This window comes from Balaenoptera acutorostrata, chromosome 3, assembly GCF_949987535.1.
Source record: "Balaenoptera acutorostrata chromosome 3, mBalAcu1.1, whole genome shotgun sequence".
Lineage (NCBI taxonomy): Eukaryota > Metazoa > Chordata > Mammalia > Artiodactyla > Balaenopteridae > Balaenoptera > Balaenoptera acutorostrata.
The window spans coordinates 177934633-177957456 of record NC_080066.1 but is presented as its reverse complement, the minus strand read 5'-3'; the positions used below and the strand labels follow the sequence as shown (position 1 = coordinate 177957456).

At 52.0% G+C, this 22824-nt stretch overlaps 1 protein-coding gene across 4 annotated transcripts in view; it reads left to right on the top strand.

Moving 5' to 3' along the window:
• Positions 1 to 16672: 16672 nt before the first annotated feature.
• The window catches only part of BCL11B (BCL11 transcription factor B), a 92406-nt gene continuing 86254 nt past the window's right edge, over positions 16673 to 22824 (top strand). For all 4 annotated transcript variants that reach the window (XM_057543649.1, XM_057543647.1, XM_057543648.1 and 1 more), the window contains exon 1: positions 16673 to 17660. In XM_057543649.1, coding sequence (XP_057399632.1) covers positions 17603 to 17660 — 58 coding nt within the window. In that variant the 5' untranslated portion in view covers positions 16673 to 17602. The remainder of the gene's footprint in view (positions 17661 to 22824) is intronic.

Here is a 22824-nt window from a genome sequence, read left to right as displayed (position 1 = left end):
ACCCTGCAAGGCAGTATCAGAGCTCTGATTTGAATTCGGTTTGGTCCCTACCCAGCAACCCTTGTCCTTCACTTCAGGAGCCTTTATACGTAGTAGGGGCTCAGGAAATGATTTTTTGAGATGATGTAAAAAAAGAAGTGAGGTTTGTTTTTGGTATTGTTTTGTTTTGTTTTTTTCAGAAGCCAGAGGAGAATGTCTCCTGGCTGGCTGCACAGATAACAACTCAGAGCATGTCTTGCACCCCTGCTAGCCCATCGCAGGACCTGTCGCGGGGGAGTTGAGTGGATTATACCTGGTTGCCTGAGCTAAGCGGTGAGCCGTGGGGAGAACTGAGGCATGACCCTTGCTCCAGGCTAACTCCAGGGGGCCCTGTGTGGCACCAAATCCTCCCGTGCCCCACTTCTGCCTAGACCCCTCCAGGGGCCCCTGAGGATCAAGTTCAGTGAAATTAGCCCAGCACATCTTCTAGTCTGTCTTTGCCTCCCTGCCTCGGCCCCTTCCCTCCCTCCTGTCCCTTCCTTCTCCTTCTCCCCCTTCTTCCTTCCTTCCTCCCTCCTTCCCACCCTTCATTCCTTCTCTCTCTCTCTTCTTTTTTTCTTTCTTTCCTTCTTCCTGCCTTTTTAATCCCTCCCTCCCTTTCTTCTTTTTCTCTCTGTTCCTTGCCTTCTTTTCCTTTTATTAAAAATATCATAAACTATTTTCTTTTATACGTTTCTTTTTCTTAGTTGAGATCATGCAGTGTGTTGGGTTCTGCATTCTGGTGCGGAAGCAGGTCCCAGCGCGGGCAGCACTTCTGTGGGTCACTCACTGGTCCAGCCTCATCATCCTGCCCCTCCCCCCATCAGCATCTTTGCACCCTCATCCTCCGCTTCACCTGCTACCTCTCCCCTCGCTGCTCCATGCATTAACCCTGGGAGCCTCCTTTGGGGTGGGGGGAAGCTGGTGACACACGGTTGTGTGAGCCCTGGTCTCTGGCTGCAGTTACTCACTGTCTGGGTGAGGGGCTGAGGGAGAACCCTTGAAGCCTGGGAGGGGCTGCCGCTGGAGCAGGGCTAATTGGTGCGGAAACAGGAGGACAGAGCGAGCGCCTAAGCAAGGTGGGCTGAGGGGGGCTGGCTTCCAGGATGGGGCCCTGAGTGGTGAGCTGCCGCCTGTCACCTGCTGCAGGAGCCAGGCCAGAGCCCCCCAGGCAGAGCGAACGGGTGCTGGCAGGGAGGCCGTGCTTGGTTTGCAGGGAGGAGGTGGCCCGGCTGGAGATGAGGTTTCAGTGGGCCTCAGTCTCCCCATCCGTCACCAGCTGGGGCTAAACCACTCATCCCGGGATTCCTTTAGCTCTCAGCGTTCCCTGGGGAAGCTTGTCCATCCTGACCCATCCGGACAATGAGTCCCTGGTGGTTGGAGGGTTCTAGTTCCTACTTGGAGGGGTGCTGGGCCTCGCGACCCACGAGGACATGGCAGAGGGGTGAGACTGACCTCTGGGTGGCCTGAGTGCCAGGGCAGGACCCCTGGCAGAGGTCCCTATCCCGACCGGGATCCCAACAGGCCTCGATGAGGTGCCACGTGGCCTGGATGGCGCTCTTTGCTGCCCCCCGACACCCTTGTCCCTCCTGAGTCAGTCCCTTTGGGTCCTGAGGACCTGGTGGCCTTCCTGAAGGGAGACACCTTGTTTGAGGTGAGGTCTGGCCAGTCTGACCTCAAGCACGGCATGGGTGGCACCCAGTGATGCGGGGAGACTGGGAGATGGCCTGGAGGGAGGGAAGCCCCGTGTTGAGTTGCCCCTTTCCTTCCCTGATGATGGAAGGTTCCCACCACGCCTGCCATTTTCCTGTCACCAGGTGTCGTCCTAGGTGACGGATTTGTGAGCTTTTCCGAGCCTTTGTCAGGCCTAATGGTGACAAAGTCCTGTGGTTTCTTAACAGCTCGTTTCACATTTGTTGACTGACAGATCAAAAGGGCATTTGGGGAATCTGGGGCTGCAGCCACGACCTGGGAGCCAGGGCCAGGGGGGCCCACCCCCGAGGCTCGGGCTCCCCCTCTGGGCATGTGCCCCCTCCCCCAGCCTCAGACTCCCTCTGAGGTAGGTGGACGGCATCATCCCTTGGCTCCTCCCAGTCTAAAAGTTCTCTGATCTAAATCCATCCATCAAACACTATTTTGAGGGTTTTGAAGTGAAGCCTGGGTGATTTACATCATCCCACGCACCTACTTCACACCTTCCAGAGTTTGAAAGTCTTTTTGACTGTCATGTCAAATGGACACATTTCTGGACCAGAGGGGCCCCATCCATCATCCTCTTTTTCTGAGGAGCTGACTGGTCACCTCTACAGCCTGTAGCTTTGTTTGCTCCCAATGGCAAGTTGCACAATGAGGAATAAAGTCTTCTAGATTAAGATCTCTGTGTTGCCCTGAAGGCCCTCACTTCTTCCATGTGATGGGGGCAAGCCTGGTGAGAGATGGATAAAGAAACAGTGCCATGAGTAAATATCAGAAGATGGGGGGAAAAAAAAAGCTCAGAATAAGAATCCTCATTACAGTTATGTAACAAATCAGGCATGTTATTACTGTCATGGAGCCATACTTCTGCTCCCCAGACTGACTGGTAGAGAAATTTCCAGTTAAGGCCCATTTGCCCATTTATTCAAGTACGTGCTGTTTCTGGATACGGCGGCAACAGGCACAGACTTCCAATATCCCAGGTGCTGGTCCATGTTTCTCAGCCTCCCTTGCAGTTATGCTGGGTCACATGACTAGCTCTGGCCAATGGGCTGTGAGTAGAAGTGATGTGTGTCACTTCTGGCTGTGGCAGGTAAGAGCCAGTGGCCTCTTTGATGTCCCTCTTCAGCCGCTATGGCCCTGGAGGCCACCTGGAGTGGCTAGAGGGGCAGGAGGGCCGCTGACATGCAAAGTATAGGACATCAGGAAAACTGTGTGCCTTTCTCGTGTCAAACTCTTCCTGTTAGAGATTATTTTGTTTCTGCAGCACAGCCTGCCTAAGCCTGACTAATGTGAGGATATAGAAATGAATAGTACCCGCACCACCAGACTTGGAATCCTAACTCTGCCACTTCTGGCTGTGCAGCACCGGGCCGGCTATGTAACTTGGTTTCCTCTCCTGTAAAATGCGATATACTGATACGTACCTGACAGGGTGCGTGTGCTGGAAGAGTAGGTGTCAACTGTTCAACTGTAGATGTCAACTGTACCCCTACTATGTGTACTAGGCCTGGCACATAGTAAGGGTACAGACCATGTCCTTTCCAGACCATGCCTGGAAGCCCATCCCCGTTTCTCCACTCCCTCACAGCCTAGCAGGAAGACAGTCCCTGCATTAGCTAAATTATATCCACTTGCCATTCGCCCCTGCGTTTGGTCAAAGTTGCAGATGCCAGCATCTGGGCGTGAACCCAGCACTTCTCAGAAGTGTGAACTCTCCATCTGGCTCCCCAGTGGCTGCACACACAGGCCAGAAAGTGGTAGAGCCATCCGGAGTCAGTTGTGCCCAGGCTGGAGCTTTCTTAAGAGGGTCCATGGGGGAGAAAGGTAAAGAGTTTTCTTTCCTCTCTGGCACATGTAGGAGCAGGGCTGGTTTTGTTTGACTGGATGATTCAGAGGGGGTGGGGGAAGAGAAAGCAGTGGGTCTTCTACTTCACTCCAAAGAGTTTTCAGTAAAACTCCAGGGACCCAACTTTTATCCAATTCCATTTCCTTAGCCCTGCATGGTCGTTGGCTACCACCACTACGAAGTGGGCTGTTCTTTGTTGCCTCTTGCTTTTTATTCTTTGTTTATTAAACCCCAAAATGAAAACGAAACCCAACCACACACCAAGCTAACACCTCAAGCGGCTGCAGAGTTTCAGAGGCGCCGGCTCATTTTAGAGTCAACCTTGTATCCATGCTGGGTGTGAGCTTACTTGGGCGCATGTGATCTGAGGGTCGATGCGAAGGCTCTTCAGCGCCTCCCCCCCGGAATCTCCCCACTGAAGTTCTGCTTTTCCCCGAGTTCTGCCATTATAATTGGAGTCTGAAGTTTGTGCAAGTACCGAGAGAGGATGAGAGGGCAGCGTGGGTGTACGAGTGGGGCTTCAGGATGGAAGGAGGGACCCGCCACCGCCTTGGCCTCGGGGTGTTTCTAGTCTGGCCATCACTGCTCTTTTTAGGGTGACAAGGAGGACTGACACTTCTTGTCAACATTCCCTTTGCAAATGTGAGACTCTTGGGAAGCTTCTCCCAGTGTTTCACGGCCTTCAAGAAAAGGCCTGTAGCCCCTGAGCCGCCTGAGAGTAGCACCCTCATCCGCGTGGTCCAGCTCTGCTTCCCCTGCCTCGCTCAGGGCTTGGCACACGGCAGGAGCATGTATCAGCTTCCCAGAGCTGCCGTAACAAAAGTATCATGAACCGGGAGGCTTAAAACAACAGACATCTATCGTCTCACAGCTCTGGAGGCCTGAAGTCTGAGATCAAGGTGTCGGCAGGGCCACACTCCCTCTGAAGGTCTAGGGGAGGATCCTTCCTTGCCTCTCTAGTTTCAAGTGGCTGCTGGGCTAATCTTTGTCTCCGTGGACATAGGACCGCCCTCTCTGTGTTTCTCTCTGTGTGTCCCCTCCTTTTCTTATAAGGACGCAAGTCATATTGGATTAAGGGTTCACCCTAATCCAGTGTAAGGTCACCTTAATCAATGATATCTACAAAGACTGTTCCCAAATAAGGTTACATTCACAGGTACAGGGGTTAGGATTTCAACATATTTTTTTTGGGGGGGGGGGCACAATTCAACCCACAACAGAGCACAATCCGTATTTACCAAGTGAATGATTAGACACCTGGGGAGCAGAGAGGGCACTGGAAAATGAGGGAGAGCTGGCCACAGAGAGGAGGGCTCAGCATTTAAGATGAGCGGATACATGCAAACATCGAGTGCGCTGGGAGGTGTGAGAAAGGCTGGCGTTTACCCAGATCACCACTTTGCTGAGGACCAGGGTCCTTCCCTTCTGAGGGTCATTGTGCACTTTTGCTGGCCATTCATTCATTCATTAAGCAACTATAGAGAGGCCAGCCCCCCAAGCCGAGTTCTGATGAGATGGAGAAGTAAAAGACACAGTTTCGGCTCCCAAGGAGCCCCCAGCCAAGCACGGAAGATAGCTCTGATGATAATTTTGATACCATAGGCTGGTAGATGTAGATCTAGAATTCGAAGTGGAATTTGGGGAAGATGTGGCAGAGCAAGATTTTTTAAGAACTGTGGTAGGACTTCCCTGGTGGCGCAGTGGTTAGGACTCCGTGCTCCCAGTGCAGGGGGCCCAGCTTCGATCCCGTCAGGGAACTAGATCCCACGTGCATGCCACAACTAAGGAGCCGGTGAGCCGCAACGAAAGAGCCCTCGAGCCGCAACTAAGACCCGGAGCGACCAAATAAATAAATATTAAAAAAAAAAAAACCGAAAAAATTGTGGTTTAAAAAATAACTCTTATTTTATCCAAGTCAGGCCCCCTTGATCTGAAGAATACTTGACCTCACAACTGCTGGGGAAAATCTGGGCACTCTGATTGGGTCAGGATTTTCTCTGCAAATACCAGGACTTGGGTGTCGCTGACGGGAGCACTTCCCCACAATGGCTCGGGGCTGGAAGAAAAAGCGTCTCACACGCTGGTTGTGAAGTTTCCAGGGGAGAATGTCCTCTGCAGGAGGAATAAGAGCCACCCTGTAGCCTTCCCTGTTCCAGAAGGCTCCGTGGTGAATACATAATTAGGCCCTCTGTAATTACCAGTTTGAATCTGCCTAGGACACTAGGGCTCCCACCCCCTAATTTACCTTATAAATTTATTCTGCTAAAAAAGTCGAAAATGTCAGTCTTCTGTGAAAGCTGCATAAATGAATTATCTCCCGGGATGACAGAAGGTGGGAAAGAGGGGGAAGCTTCAGGAGGACATTCTTTATCGTGCGTGTCTAAAACTACCCCCACTTAGCACGTACCCTGCACAGAGCCCAGCCAGGCAGCTCCCTGATGTTGATGGCACAGTGGGAAGGGAAGGATGCCAGCTCCTGGGTGTCCCCAGCAGGTGGGGAGAGGGGGCATTTAACACCTGCCCCTTTGGGCTTCTGAGAGTCTTACCCGATGTGCAGTTTCAGGTGATGGAGGCCTCCAAACAGAAGGGAATGAAGGGAAAAAACGAGGGAGCTTCTTCAAAAGGATCCCATCCAACCTTGTCTCGCAGTGGCCCCTGCCCCCAGGATGGTCCCTGTGTCAGGACAGTGCCCTCCGACCACTGCATCTTAAGGCCAGATGAGCCCACAGAGCTCTTCAGAGCCCAGTGACTGCTCCTGTGATTCTTTTGCAAAACTTTATTAAAAATGCATGGCAAATCTTCTACGACATTTTAGAAGATTTGGAAAATTAAGTTTTTTAAAAAGACACTCTAATCCCATAATCCTAACACAATAATGGTCATTATTTCTGTATCTCCTTCCAGCCTTTTTTTCATAGGTGGTTAGTTTATCTCCCCCCTCTCTGCTAACACAAAGTACAGTGGCCACAACCTTTAATTTTTAATTTCTTGTGGCTGATTATAAAAGCCATAAATGTTGACTATGGGGAACTTGGAGATTAAGGGAAGGAAATGGTGAGGCTGTGGTCCCCATCTCCGAGGTGGCGTCCGCGTACACACCAAAGGGTGTCTTCTCGGTCTTAGTTCTGCAGGCTTGGCTTTTTCAGCGCCCCCGTGCAGACCTATTAAGTCTTGTATGGAGGTCTTGCTGTCTTGTTCATTGATAACCTACTATATGCCCGTCATGGGCGGAGGAGGAAAGGCAGACTTTGTCATCTGCTTTGAGGATCTCAGAGCCCAATGATGTACCTGCTTGCTGATAAAGACAAGGCTAACCTCTGGGTCTGCCCAGAGCTTAGCCTGGTCCCTGACACATAGCAGGTGCTTCACCAACATTAGTTAAATATGCTCATGAATGAAATCCAGGGAGAATTACTCTTTTCACTCCTGAAATGAAATGCTCAAGTGTAGACCATAGATTGGGTTGGATGTGAATTTCCTCTTGATCTCAGCGTAAGGCTCCAGGAAAAGAATAATATCTATAATTTATTAAATTCCTACTATGTGTCAGGCCCCGTGATCCGGGCTTTCAAATAGATTATCTGATGTAATCCTCGCTGAGAGTCTAGGACGTAACATAGGAGGACCTGGGATGCTGGGAAGGGCAGCAGCTCTCCTGAGGTTTCCCAGCAAACAGTGGGTACAGCAGGGCCTCAACCCCTGTGCCTCTCGGAGGTGTGGATCAAGACGCTTGTGCCCCGCCCTGCACATCTCACAAGGTTGCTGGAAGGAGAAACTCAAGTCGGGGTGGGAACCGGTCTCTGCACTCTGTAACAGTCTGTACCAGTATTAGTATTTGTCTATTCTAAAATTTAACCAGCAGACCCCTCTGTCTACCCCCACTCCCTCTGGCTGGACTTCAAGCCCCTTTCTTCTGTTGAGTCCTCTCTGAGATTCGGCATATCCAGATCTTCTTTATTTTTGCTCCTTCATCCCATTTCTAGATTATTTGGTTTCAGAGCCATGGTCGTGTTTTCCTGGATCTTGCTGTCCCCAGTGGAAAAATACTTCCTCTCTTAACCCCATCCTTGCTTCTCTTTAAATTTTCTCTTTCTTCCTGGGTTCCGGTCCTGCACTCACTTAGCTTTGCTGACTTAGTTCCACACCCAGTGGTGCCTCCAGCCACCTGCTGCTGCCTTGCAGGATGGCTGGGAGTCCCATCTGGGCAGAGGCTGGTGGCATGGTTGTACCCGAGACAAACCTGGTGGTGATTCTGGCCCGGCCTCTTCACGACTGGCCTTGGGCTTCCTGGGGATGAAGGTCCTTCTCTTCCCAGGATTAGATAAGATAAACCGCCCTAGTCTCTCTCTCGGACCTAGCAGGGCTTGAGGGTCTGGGAAAAATTCTGTACTCTGTTCAGGACCCCTGCCGCCTACTCCTTTGCTCCTATGGCACTTAGGATGCACGAGACCCTTTGGTGGGCTATGTTGCAACTACTGCAGTCCTGTAACTGTGTCTGCTGTACCACGTGGTCCTCGGAGCAGGGGTGGTGTGGCAAATTCAGGTCTGTCTGAACGAGCAACCACACAGCAGTCTTTGGACCTCAGCGTGCTTGGCATACGGCAGGCACCCATCAGTGTGCATTGTTGAAAGGATGAGTCACGCGATGCTTATGGGGTGACTGCTATGTACCAGGGACTGGGCCAGCACTTACCTCTGCTCAGCCAGCAGCCCACAGGTGCTCTGGAGCCCCATCTGACAAGGGAGGTCGCCGAGCTGAGAATGAAGGCCCTCTCCCCTCTCCCCAGACCACCCAGCCAGTGGGCACCTGGTACACAGCCCGAGACCCCAGGTCTGCGCCCCTGGCTGCACGCAGTGGCAGGATCGTGCAGGGCAGGGGGAGAAACTCTAGTAGGAGGCAGCAGGCAGCCCTCTCGGGGGCTGACAAGTGGTCTGGCCTTCCCTCCTGGCAGGCAGGGTTTAGGGGATAGATGACTCATCCAGATCCAGCCTCCATTTTTCATTCTGGAGGAAACCCTTGATGGGCCCTGGAGGCTAATTGCACGGCACTGGGAGTAATGCAGCTGCTGTCATCCTTGTCACCTCCAACAACGCAGTGGGAGCTTCTGCGGAATCACACGGGGCGTCTGGGGGCTCTGTACATCCGTGGCGGGTGTCACTGTCAGAGGTTGGGCAGGGCACCGGGGCAGCCAGGGAAACAGCGCCACCTCACATGTCTTTAATTAAAGGAGGCCCTCCGTGACCACTGCCCAGCCTAATAAGTCATTTCCAGTCGCGGAGAAAGTTGCTGTTAAAGACCTTGATGAGAAGCGGCAACTCAGAACAGCCCAGCTGATCTCAGGAGGAGACCGCCTTTCCTTACAGTTTCTGGGGAAGAAATCGCTACCTGGCCTGGATATTCCAGCTTTGGGGGTCTCCTTGCGGCCCCCTGTTGGGAATCTGGGGGCAGGCCTGCATTCACCCCTTACTTGGGAAGTGTAACCCTTAGAGATCAGAAGGAACCTGAGAATAAGGCAATTCAATAAAGTCACAATAAAACATCCAAAGCCTTTCATACTTTTTCACTTTCTTTAACTCAATTTATTTTTCATTTTGTGGACAGAGATTTAGTCTGGGTATTAGTTTATGATTTTTTTGCTGAAGGAATTACTCAACACACACACATATAAAAAGGAAATATTATTTTTATCATTTATTTTGTGCCATGTATACCATAGGAGAAAAAAAAAAAAAACTGAGTGAAATCACTTCAGTACCGCTGTGTTTTTCATTACAAAGTTATTACATATAGAAATTACTCCAAATTATCTGAAATGAATGGAAATTATGAGGTTTAAATTCCCCAGGTTACTGCAGGCACAGCTCTGGAAATTTATTTTGTCATCTTGCTGAACATAATTGCTACAACAAAATTTCTTCCATTTTACAACTGCAGCATAACTTATTTATACCGGTGTAGCTGTAATTTTACATCAATAAGTTGCATGGGAAGGAATACACAGGTGGTAATTGAAAACAATAATTTGTGCTGAGGTCCATGTGGAATGGTTGGCTGAAGGAAAAGACTTCAGTTACCATCGGCAACGGCTTCGTGTCACTGTGGCCTCTTCCCATCCCGTTAGCTGACACCCGTCAAACCATCCAAAGATCCTCCATCTTGTCTTCCATGGCCACCGCGGTGAGAGTCAGGGCTGTTGCAACTTCGCACCATGGCCCGTGCATCCTGGTCCTGAAACTGAGGCCACAGGACCCTGGAGGGAACTCAGGGAGGCCCCAGCCACCCTCGTGCAGCTCCTGCCCTTGTCTTCTCCTGCTTTCCAATTTGCCTCTGGGCTGGGTGCCTTTAGGTACCCAGAGCTAATTAAGGTGTTTGATAGATTTCAATTGGAGTATGAGTTCTTGCCAGAAACCTCAACAATTCGATTCCCCAAACACGATGCAGAGCGTTAAATCCACTAATGCTTACATTACTGTGTTCCTTCCCAGCTGGAATGTGTGGTCTGGGTACAATACCGAGACGGTCCCCAAACAGGCGTCCTCACTCTTCAGTTCTCTAATTGTTCCTGTTAATCAGATACAAATAATGAAACTGCAGATGCCTGTGCTAAATCTCAACAGTTGATGAATCTATGGGTTGGAATCTGGAAGTCCAAATTCAAATGTGAAAAAATCGACCATAGATCTGCCCTGTGGAGATGGTGGACCATCGGAGACAGGTCAAAGATGGGTGTCTTTGCTCCTGTGCAGTGTTCCATTTCAGGACACATATAGGAGAGAAAGAGAGAGAGAGAGAAAGAGAGAGAGAGAGAGAGAGACAGAGAGAGAAGCAGAGGGGCTTTGTTGCAAGTTCAAATCGGAAACATTATTGCCACATCCATATTTTAGAAGCCATTGTTGTTTCAACGATTCCAAAGGCTTAAAATCACACTGAAATCATTTTTTTTTAAAGGACCCAGCTTAAACTAATACCAGAATGCACAGCAATCCAGCGTCTCAGTTTTCCCTCTACAGCATTAATTATCTTTTGTTGTAGCAAATTGTCTGCCTTGTAAGTTGAGCCTTGTAAATTGTGTCTTCAAGCAGATGCAACGTGTTAGAATGCGCACAATGGAAGAACTTTGATAACTTCCACGTACTGTAGATATATTATTCCACCTCCAATAATGCACCTGCAGTTCAAACTTTGTGTTGTAGAGGCTTGTTTATTTGTCAGCTTGCAACCTTAACCCTCCGCTATTGAACAGAGGGAATGGCCCTTAAGTGTTTTCTAGGATACAAACTACCTTTGTTGAATTCACTTGAAAGCATACTGTGGGTCTTTCTAAAACTATGAAACAGCCGATGAGCTCTCCCAGATTCCCTTGTCTTTTCCAGCTCTGGAAGACATATCTGAAAACAAGGTGTTGGCCGGTTTTTAGGTTTATTTTTTTGGTAAGTGCCCCCTTGCAGCATCCTCATTAACGGTGCCTTTGCCTTTCAGAGGGATGCTCGCCTGACTCACGCCTCTCTCTCCTGTGCTCCTTCCTAAGTGAGTGCTTCCCCCTCACTTCCCTTTTTCACCACTTCCTTTGTAGAGCATCACAGCACAGACAGGAGCATTCAGAGCCTACGATTGTTGGGGGTGGGGGTGGGGGGGAGGGGCGCAGAGCTCACAACTGAGTCAGAGGTGTCTACAACTCCAGCTTAGCATTTACTGAAACTTCCTCTTTCTCAAACTGCTTAAGGATGCAAACTAATTAATCCTCACAGCCTCATAAAACCCTTGTTAAGAAGGTGATCATTATTGCCTCCCTCCTCGGCGCCTCCCCGTTTCCTATCACCAAGACACCTCGTTGTAGCGCCAGGTCTGACGACAGCCGCTGACAGCCAGAGTTGGAACTGCAAATTCCCTTCTGAATCCCAGTTCTTTCCCCAAATGAACCATTTTAACTCTCTTTCTCTTCCCTGTCTGTGCTCTAAATAGGGTAGATTGACGGTCACTAGCCCACTGAATTCAAACTGGTGTCTGTATGTGCGTTTTGCATTTTCAGATATACAATTTGGAGACTTGGTGACAAGACGGAAAGCAGCAGAGAGACCCTTTTTGGACAGCACACACACACACACACACACACACACACACACACACACACTCACACACCACACTCCCCACAACCACTCTGATCTCTGTGTATGTGTGTGGGGGGGTGGGATTTGGTGGAGTCTGAACATCTTCGTGAACAATATTTCTACCAAGTCGACCAACTGGGTGATGCCAATCCCTACCAAATTTGAATTGATGACTCAACTAAAGAATTAAAATTAGCAAGGCAAGAAAATTCCAAATGAGGTGAGAAAGCTGTAGAAATAGTTCCAGATCCCCTAGTACTGAGCCATTCAATATCATTTCTGATGACAGGGACAGAGCTAGGAACATTTAATGTGGGCGTAAGTCTTTTTCATATATGGAGAGCTGGGTAAGTATTTTTTAAGGAAAATAATACATGAATCAGGAACAGTGACTTTGGTTTAACCCCTTGCAGGCTGCAGCTATAAAGCCAGCAGGCAGGGATGTCTCAATTTCCTAGAGCTTCCATGCTTCTGGTAGTCAGAAATCTACCACTGTATCAAGCCCAGGTATTACTGCAGAAACAAATAAGGTGCAAATGAAGCCATGTTTTAACAAAAGCAATGTTGCTAAATTCAGTGCATGGAAAGGATCAACCTAACACTTGTTGGAAGGCAAGTTTTGTGGTCCTGTCTCTGCTATAAGGTGACAATGCAAAAAACGTCTCCAAATCTAGCAAAGCCTTAATTGAGAGCTATGGCTCTTAGAAATTTGCTGTAATTTTCAGAAATGACATAAAATAATTCTAGAAGATACGCCAGGAAGCTTAAAATGCCTCTTTTGTCTTTTTAGGCTTCTGGATTTGATAGCTCCTAGAGATTTTGGAACAGTAAAGAAGGATATAAAGGCCATCTTGGGAACCTTATTAATATGTACATAAATATGATTTGCTTTGGACTTCCATTGCAGTTTCTTCGAAAGTTAAAACAAGTCAATCCACTGATCAGATCGATGTGTTTTACTTATCCTCATCTTCGCAGTCAATAGCGTTTATAGACTCCAAGGAATAGAAATCAGCAGACACAGTTTGCCTCTGAGTTTGCCCTACACCTGTGAATACGAAAAGATATTCCTTCTCTTTGACTGGATTTTCTTTTTTTAAAAGCATCAGAAATGAAGCCCAAGGTAATTTGATAAGATGTGTTGTTGAGTTTTTATATTGCTACAAAGTTATCTGACTACATTTTAGAGGGTGGATCCGTGTTTAAAAACCAAACAAACAAATGAAACGACGATTTGCTTTCTGCAGAAATATTGAGTTCCCATTTTTACTGACACTACACATCTCGATTCGTTCCAATTTTTTGTAAAGACATAATATAAAATATAACAGCTCAGAAGGCAACGATAACATTGCAGAATCTCGAATAGAGCCCCACCTTAGCTAAGAGTTACGCACTGAGAATTGTTCAAAGAATTTTAGACAAGAAGCTTGGCTAGGGGGTCACGTGACTGTTTAATCTGCCCCCATTGCATGGCGTGGTCCGCGCAGCACGCACTGGGAGTCAGAGCTCCACAGTTAACAAAAAGACACTCTGATTTGATAATTGATTTATGATTTCCGAACTAGTCCCCAATAAAGAAATTTAAAGAAACTAAAAAATATTAAGGATTATCTGCTGGAACGCACTGTGAAGCTAGAAATATTTGTGAGTTCAAAAAGCTTTCTGACCTCTCCTTTTTTTGGAAAGATGTTGCAGAAAATGTGGCATTTCTTTCTGTCTGATTGCAGTCTGCACAAAGCCCCAGCTCTGGGCGGAGCACACAGTAGGTCTACAGCAGGTTCTGAAGAAAAGAGTCGGAAGTATCGTGGTATTACTTTAGGACCACATTTGTACTTGCACTTTTCCCGTTTATATGTTCATATGTTAAGCAACTGCCCCCCGCCCCCCACCCTATTTTGGGGATGGGAGTGACTTTTATTCTAAACAAAGGCTTGATAGGTCAGGGAGTGGTGTGTGTGTGTCTGTGTGTGTGTGCAGTAACCTTCTCAGAAGGGTCTTGGATCCCCTGCCTGCCAGGGGTCCTGAGGAGGGGGTAGGGACGGGGCTGTGACCCGAGCTCCGCCACCCCACTCCCGCTCCGCCTGCCTGTTGTCTGGGCATCGAGAGAGTGGGGAAACTGGGGGCCAGCTGCCGAAGCCGGGCGGGGTCGAGGGAGAGGTCAAGGTCGGCGGAGAGGCAGCTATTGATCCGACTTGGAACGCGAGACAGGGAGCATAGCAAGACTAAAGGGGGAGCTGTGAGACCAGACATTAACAGCTTTCAGCGCTAATGATGCCCGTGCCAGACGGGCAGAGGGAAAAAAAGGAGACTGGAGCGGCAGCTGGGATCGCTCGCTGCCTGCGCCCGGCCGCCTCTCCCGAGAGGAGGAGGAGGAGGAGGAGGGGTAGGAGGGCGAAGGGGCCAGCACAGGGCTGGGCAGGGGCAGGGCAGCCTCTCCCTGGCCGCCGCGAGGTGGAGCGCGCCGGCGGGCGGCGGCGTGTCCAGCCCTGCGCCGGCCCGCCCGCGCGTCCCTCTTCCCGCCGTCGGGGCAGCGTGGGGCCAATGAGGAAGTGCTCCCCGGGTCAGTCGCGGCCCGCGCCGCCCCCTGCCCGCTACTTCCTGCTGGGGGTGGGGCGGGGGTGCCCCCTCCCCGGACCCAGGCGCCCGAGCGCGCGCGACTAGGCAGCTGCAGCCGGGGCCCCGGGCACCCTGCACAGGCCGCGGAGGGGCCCCCTTCCTAGGAGGGGGCTGCCCCATTCCCCCAGGCCACAGACCGGGCCCCCCCATCCTTGTAATCGGCCCCGGGAGGGTGAGGGTCGCGTGCTGAGAATTCGGGCGCCGGAGCGCCGGCGGCGCGGGGAGGCAGGCCAGCCGCGGCGATTTGAGTCCAGACCTGCCCCCGTGCGCTGTGTGACCTTGGGCAAAGCGCTATCCCTCTCTGGACTTCGCACCACCAGTGCTCAGAAAGAGAGCTCTCCCAAATTTAAGAATGTGGGCAAGTTGGGGTGGCCGGTTTATGGCTTTCTTAAGAAGTTTATTTAAGGTGCGTGTGGGCATTTTTTCTTACTTAGGCCACTTTCCTGGAAAGATTTTCGTGGTAGGGCTGCATGGGAGGAGGTGCTTCCAGACTTTGGACCACGTGGAGGTGGGGTGTAGGTGGTGGGTGATGGGCTGCAGCGTGCAGCCCCGGGTGGGTAGCTAGTGCGGACTGGCTCGCCACCCGCGCCCCTTCGCCCCCCACGCCGCCCCCTCCGCCCAGTCTCCACCCGCTCGTCCGCCGACCCTGCCGCCCGGTCCGCAGAGCTGCATGCTAGGGCACATTTTATTGTTATTATTTTTTAGGGGGGGTGGCTTGGGCTGGGAGGTCTCTCTGTCCTCGCTAATGGGCGCTGCGCTCTGTTAAGTTGTCGGTGCAGTCGCCCGACCCACGACCTTGGGGGCGAACGCCCCCACCCCCGTATCCTCCCCCGAGGAAAAGGCCCTGAGGGAGGCGGCGCGCCCGGAGGCGTCACGGCCCAGCCTTTCGCTCCGGTGAGGCCGCCAGGGCCCGGCCTGGGGGCGGGGTGGGGTGGGTGCAGCTGGGCTCGCCCGCGAAGCCCAGTCCCGAGCCAGGCCCGGACCCGCCCTCGCCGCCTCCCAGCCCAGACCCGAGAAGCCCTGGGAAGGGTGAGGGGGCCGGCCGCGTGGCGCGCCCAGCCGGGAGGGCAAGTCGCGAAATAGATGAAGTTGGCTGCGGCCTGGGGAGGGACGAGGAGGTTGGAGGTGGGGGGGTGGGTGGTGGAGGTCCACGCGGGCTGCGGCCTGGCCTTGTCCCCGGGCCACGGACAGGCGCCCACAACTCCTCTTGTCCTCGCCGGCTGCAGATCAAACGGCTGACAAGGCAGCTGTGTCCTTCCCAGTCTGACGGGCGATTTCCAGTCCTGCCCTGGGCGGAGGAGCCCTGGGGGAGGGGGGCGTTACTTCCAGGCTGCAGTAATTGTCAGGGGGTGGGAGGGAACTGGGGGGCCTGAGGGGGTCACCCACACGAGTGGGTCCAGAGATCCGGCCACACCTACTTCTGGGTCAGCAGGTACGAGAACCTCTCCCACGTGGAGCAGCCCTGCCCCTCACCCCCACGCTTCCCACAGATCTCGACGTTGGGGCCGGGGTGTCCGTGTACACCCCAAGGAGTTAATGGGATGAGGCGGAGGGAGCGCACAGATTCGGGTGAACATTCCTTCCGGAATGCGACTCAGGCAAGGTCTCACGTTTCCCCTCCCCCAAATGTGCTCTTCATTCTCTCCTCTTAGCATCTTTTATTTTGTCCGCTTCGCTCTCGCCGAGTTTGCAATATCAGGATTTATATGGAGACACTCTTTGGAAGTTTAACCCCGACCCGTCAATAAAACAAAAGTGAAAACAACCAAGCTACTTTTCGAGGGAGATGAAGCAATTGACCATCTGCCCCCAGTCCCCGTGTCGACCCCAACCCTCTTTCACAGCCATCCCCACGCCCCCCCCCAAAGAGCTTTCGGATGAGTGGGTGGGGACTTGCGTTGATTCAACTTACTTCCACGCACAGCGCACTCCGCCCCCCTTCTCTCGGGGTCCAGCTCCCTGGAGGGGAGGAGGGATGGAGGATTTTCTTTTATTTAAAAATATCCTGCCCAGCGTCCTCTTCCCCCCCCCCCCCCACCGGGCGTTTTGCGCTGGCAGTGTACGGGGAGGAGAGGAGCGCACTAAAACGCTGCACGTGTGGCCGGCCTGGACTGCGGGTGTGCGCACGGGTGAATGTGTGTGTGAGTGTGTGTGTGTCCGCGCGCGCGCGCGAGTGTGTGTGTGTGTGTGTGCTTTCTTGTTCTCTTACAGGGTACAATGTTAAAAAGCCACCGCTAGTCGCCCCCACTGCTCCGACTCTCTGGGTCTTTTTGTCTCTAGTGCAGATTAAACGTCACGTCCGCACTTGAACTTGAATTTTATCCCATTGTACAGAGGCAGCCCCAGCCATAGAGAGACCGAGAGCTCCCAGAGAACCCGGACTCCGCCATCTTCACGTTGCAATCTATAGCTCCCAGTCCGCGCCCGCACCGACCCAGGCGCACTGGGCGAGCCGCCCCTCAGCCCAGCTCCCCTCGGGCCCGCGGCGCCAGGGGAGCGCTGGGGAGCGCTCGCGGGGACCCGGCAGCCTCTCCGGCCGGCGCCAGCCTGCCAGGTGAACTGGGAAGGAGCCGCTCCTGGAGTCCCCCCAGAGCCTCGGAAGGGTCAGTCTCCGAGAAAAAAACAGGCAGCCCGCAGAAAACCCAGAAACAACCGAACCGGGGCAGTTTTACATTGCTTTGGGTTTTTGGAGGGGGCGGGGTGAGGGGGTACGAGACAAGTCCCCAAGTTTTCTTTGCTTTTTTTTCTTTTCTTTTTCTTCTATTTTTTATTTGTTTGCATTTTTTTTTTTTCCTTTTCCCCCTCCTGGTAGAAGTGCGCTTTCCACCTACCAGACCCTGAAAGAAAGTGTCAGGAGCCGGTGCAAAATCCGGTTTAAGTTCAAGAAGACATTTGCAAGTCCAGGAGGCCAAGCAGTTTGAAGAAGTGTAAGCAATTTTTTTTTCCTTGAAAAGAATATATTTTTGAAGAAACCAGCCAGTCCGCGGCAAGCAAGAGCAGATTTTTTTTTTTTTTTGCCTTTCTCCTATTTTAGATCGAGAGGTTTTTCTTTTTCCTTCTCTTGTTCTTTTTTTGCAAACAAAACAAAAAACAGCATAGAAGAAAGCGCAAAATAAAGAAGAAGAAGAGGAGGAAGAGAGGGCAAGAGGGGAAGGAAAAAAAAAAAACCAAAACACCAACCCGGGCAGAGGAGGAGGCGCGGCGGCGGCGGCAGCGGCGCGGCGCGGCGGCAGCGGCGGCGGCTCGGACCCCTCCCCCGGCTCCCCCCATCGGTGCAGCTCTCCGGGCGATGCCAGAATAGATGCCGGGGCAATGTCCCGCCGCAAACAGGGCAACCCGCAGCACTTGTCCCAGAGGGAGCTCATCACCCGTAAGTGTCTGCGGCGTGCGCGCGAGGGGCCGGAGGATGGGGCTCCGGGCGCCCGGGGCTGGGGACACCGAGCCAGGCGCAGCCGGGCCGGGCGCCGGGGAGGCCCGCGGGCTCGCAGAGGCAGCGGCGTCGGCCCAGAGCATGGTAGGGGGCGGGGGGCCTTGGGAAAGTTTCTTTGCAGCCCGGAGAGTCCGGGCTCTGCGCAGTCAGACGCGCCTCGGGCTCGGGGGCCTGCGGAGCGGGCTCCGGGCCGGGGAGGGGGCGCGCGGGCTGGAGGAGGTGTGTGTGTGCGCGCGGATCCCGGCTGGACGCTCGCCCCTCCGAGCGGCGTGTGTGGCGGCGGCGGCGCTGGTGGCGGGGTTTGGAGAGGAGGGGGAGGGGGCTGGGGGAGCGGAGGGGGAGGGGGGAGCCGGGAAGTGGGGAAAAGTTGGCTAGCGCGTGGGTCCGCGCTGACGGCGCGGGCGGAGGAGAGCGGGGTGCGCTCGGGCCTGGGGGAGATGCGAGGCGAGGGGCGGCCGCCGGCTCCGAGTCCCCCAGGCGCTGCACCCGGCCGGGCAGGGCGCCGGCCACGCCGGTCCTAGGATTCCGCAGCCGTCTTTCTCTCCCCTCCTCTTGCTATTTGCAAAAGAATCCAGCTGCGTGGCTGTTTGCCGGGCTCCTGCACCCCAACCCCCATTTCCCCACCTCCGTCTGTCTCCTGGGATGATCTTGTCTTCTTTCCCCCACTCCAAAAAAAGGTGGGGGCGTCGGGGGCTGGTGAAAAATCCCCGCCACGGGGGAAAAAAAAAGCGTTGTTAGCTAGGAGTGGGAAGAGAGGGATGTGCTTGTAAAATAGTGGGGGGGGGGGGAGAGGGAAGAAAGAAAAAAAGAAAAAAGGAAAGAGATCTATCAATCTCTCACCCATCTTCCTATCTCGGATCTTTCATCTCCCCTATCTAAATAAACAAGGCAGGTCGCAGTGGAAATCCACCGGCTGAAATCGTGTGGATTTCAAGCAAGTGGCGGGGCGGGCAAAGTCAGGCAGCGGGGCAGAGACGCAGCAGCTTCCAGCGCCCCAGTCGGGTTTGTTTAGCAAAGGGAAGAAGCGTGCGGGAGCGGGCCAGGTACGGGGTTTGCAGGGGAGCTCGCCCGGCTGCCTGCACGCTTGCACCCGGAAGGTCGGCTCGCAGCACTCCCCGCCCGCCGCAGCCCGCGGGGCCGCTGCTCCGCCGCGCGCAAACCTTTCCCCGCGGTCCTTTCTCTCGCGGTGCCTGGGTCGCCTTTGCTTTTTTTTTTTTTTTTTTGAAAACTGCAATAGAAATAAAACGTCCTCTGGGTGCCATCGAAACAGCGGGCAGGTTGTGTTCCTGCAATCCTTGGAGCACCTCGTCAGGCTGGGGCCGGGCTGCCGGCGCGGAGCTGGAGAGGGCTGCGCGCCCAGCCGCCGCCGAGGACTGGCTGCGGGGCGGCCGAGAGCCGAATATTTATGTTATATTTTAAAAAATTTAAATAAATAAATAAATATATAAAGGGGTTCTCCCCTCCCCTGAAAACCCAGCATAGGCGCCATCAGCTTGGAGCATTTGCTGCTGCCATCTCTCCTTTGTTACAGCAGATACATTAGTAAGAATTTGTGGATTTATTATTATTTTGGGGGGAAGGGGATAGATATTAAAGTGGGCTTGCTTTGGGAGAGGGATACCTTTCTGGAGGGAGGGAAGGGGACTTCTATTTTTCATCATTGTAACATCAAAGAAGACTCGCTGGTTGCATTTAAAACAAAATGTTTTGCAACCATATTTGAGCCTGGTTTGATCAAGGTCCTCATCGCCAGTTGACATTTCGTCCTTTACCAATCCTTAAGCAATCGCTTATTCTACCCCCCCTCCCCCGTGTAGATGGTGGAGTGGCTGTTAGAATGTCTGTACTTGCAGACGCCTAATTTCTCCAGGAGGCAATTTGCCCCACAGAGCCTCTGTATAATTGCAAGGGTTGTTTTTGAGGAGGGGGAAGTTTGGGGAGGGGGGTCCGGGAAGGGGGAGTTGTCTGGGGTGCATTGCCAAGCTGGCAGCAGCGAAGGAGCCAGGAGTGTTTGCAGTTGTGTGTAAAGAGGGAAAGAAGCAGGTAGGTTCGCTTTGCTTTTGCTCTCTCCTCTCTGGTGTTCCTGGGACCTCAGGAGCAAGCCCTGGCCAGGAGGACTGGCGGCAGCTGGGCATGGGGGGCGAGGGGTGCCTAGTGCAACATCCTTCCATCCTTCATTTGTTTCACAGCTGTATCAGTCTTGCTCAGAGCAGTGCTGGGGGAAGCCGGCTGACACTGAAGCAGTGGCAGGGAAGGAGAGGTGGGGAGAAGGAGACCAGGGGCCAAAGGATATCCCACCTGCCTTTCTGGGGCACACAGAGCCCAGGGCATATGCAGGGGTTTAAGCAGGGAGAGTGGTCCAACCAGTTTTCAGACAAGGCTATTTATTATCCAAAAGCAGCTGGCTTTTCTGTCTGTCCTATGTCACCCGGGAGGTGGGAGTGCAGGCAGGGGAAAGGCAAGAATTGGATGCAGTTTAGGCTGTAGGGCCTGTGCAAGTGTGCCTCTCCACAGTGATGCAGGAGTCGTGGGTCTCGGGTGCTCTGGAGCCCTGGCCAGCAAAATGGGTGCTGTCACAGCCCCGATCCGGGGTCCACATTTTAGATTTTAAATGTGAAAGAAAACAGCCTAAAACGTGGTGCATCTTCAGTTGGGTGGCAGCCCGCCGGCCTCAGGTTCTTTAGAGATGATGCAACTTAGGATAACTGATGGTTTGAGAAACAGAAGAGCACACAAACAGCATCGATCATCTTGCAGGGGGGTTGGCAAGTGGGAGAAGGGCTCCATAATGAGCTGGTTAAATTTACAGACAGGGCCAGTGAGAAGAGGGGTGAGGTAGAAAAGAGACAGTGGGAGACAGCTGGGGATGAAGACTTAGGCTTCTGGTTTGTTTCAAAATGTTTGACCCAGATGGATATGGCTTTTAAAACTGGAGGACAGACAGAGCTTTTAATAAAAACAAACACAAAACAACACAGTGACAGTAGAAAGGGACAGTGGAAAGGAGAGGATGAGAAGCAGTGACTGACCAGGCAGAGGGAAGGGCCGTGAGCCCGCTGGGCCAGGCCGGGTGAGTGGGGAGGCAAATGAACCCCAGGCCGTGCAGGAGCTCTGAGGCTTCCCGAAGGAAATAAGAAGGCCAGGGTAGATCACACAGCCCCAGCGAAGGTGATTTTTTTCAACAACCCACCAACAGGTTTCCTTGGAAGATTAGTAATTTTCCGTATGAATTCACGATTTTGCAGAACAACTAGAGACCCAAGATTTGACGCGGAAGTTAGGCTGTGTTAATTCCATGCTTGCCTTTTAAATTAGGTTTTGCTGTGGCTGTGTGTTTTGAAGGCCGCTGTGCTTACAATTATCTTAACTCCCCAGGGTAGAGTATATCTCCAGGTGTCCACATATCTTTCAAAATTGGGCCTCTGATAAATTTCATAAGACCTGGGTCCCTCTTTTTATTTGGTAGTTGGTGGGGGGAGTGAAGTTTGTCTCCCTTCTGCACAGAAGGGAACCCCATATCATTAGAAGTGTGATACAAGTCAGCTGCTCTGATTCTAAGGGAGAATAGAAATGTGTTCATCCAAGGTGTTATGCCAGGCGGATTTTATTCATTTGTAATTCACACCTGAGAGAAAATAGCCATGAGCATATTTTAACAACCCATAATATTTTTAAAGGGTAGTCTTTCCCTCCCTGCAAATTATGTACGGGGGCATATTTCCTTTTTTTTTTGAGGGTGGGAGGTGGCTCTCTGTCTGTGCTTTGGCCTTGGCGATTTTTGTCTGGCCTTCAAAATATTTCGTAACAGAAAAAAGAGTCATTTCTCAAGTGCTGGAGTGAATGCAGTTGCTTTGGTGAAGGCGGCCTTAGGAACATGGAGGGAGGCTGAGTCAGATGGCGGGGTGTGATGCTTTGCTGGCCACCGTGCAGGGCTAGATGGGTCTTATTGACCAAAGGGAAGGCCGATTTTGGGTGCACTGGACAGTAATTAGCATCTGTCTCAGGTGAGATGGAAGCACGCAAAGCAATCGATCAGTTTCCCACTGTAGAGGGCGCCGGTTTCTAGCGCCTTATCAGAATCGAGCTCTTGGCACTGTCTTTGGGCTTAGAACACGGCTTGCACCCGCCTTCTCTTTTTCCTTTTCATCTCCTTTCTCCGATCGCTTTGCATTCTCTGTTGCTTGTTGTGATAAAATACTTTCCAAAATAAACTTTCAGTTGAATTGGCTTTTAGTTGATGGCAAGGCTGCAACGCCCAGCGGCGTCTGGCGCTTCTTGGCAGCTAGGGGGAGCTCGGTGCCCGTGTCATGCGTGGAGCCGTCGCTGCGAGGGGCCGGGACCCGGCTTCCATCAGCCGCGAAAGCAGTTTACGTTGCTGCAAAATGTCCTAAGTGTGAAGTTGTAATATTGATTTTCCTGCAGAGAGTCGAGCAGGACAAAATGAGAATATAAGTTTGAGAAATCTATTTTCAAGCCATCGGCATTGATTTACAAGCCCTCACTAAGCAGATGGGGGCAATTTTCTTTTCTTTTTAATTTTTTTTTTTAAAAACCAATTACAATTGTTAGCTTTGAACGGGCGTGTTTCCTCCGGTTAGTCTGTGGTCTTGCCTTTCTGAATTGCATTAGGTCGTTGAGGCATGCCTGATGGGGTGAGGGGGTCTGGGAAGAGTGAACCTCGTTTTGTCCATTCCTGTGTTGCATGTCACAGACCTGGGGATCTGCCACTGCTCTGGGGAGTCATGCGTCTAAAACAGCTTGATGAGTGGAAATCCTTTCAGCTCAGATTTTATAACACTTGGATTCTCAATTCCATTTATTAGGTAATGTTCCCACTGTACTAAAGGAAATAGCACCATTCCCCAAAGAGATAAAATGCCAACTCAAATAATGTGTAAAACTTTGTTTGGAAGCAGTATGTGCTTGCTAGACCCAGCGTTGCTAATACCTTTCACCCCAAACGGTGCCCTTAATGGATGGCTTTTAATGAGACGATTTCTCCCCTAACCGTGTAATTTCGTGCTGGGGAATATGTGTGCTTTTGATCACGGAATTTGTGGATCTATAATGTCTTCTTCTCCAAGTTCAAGTAATCTGCAGACAG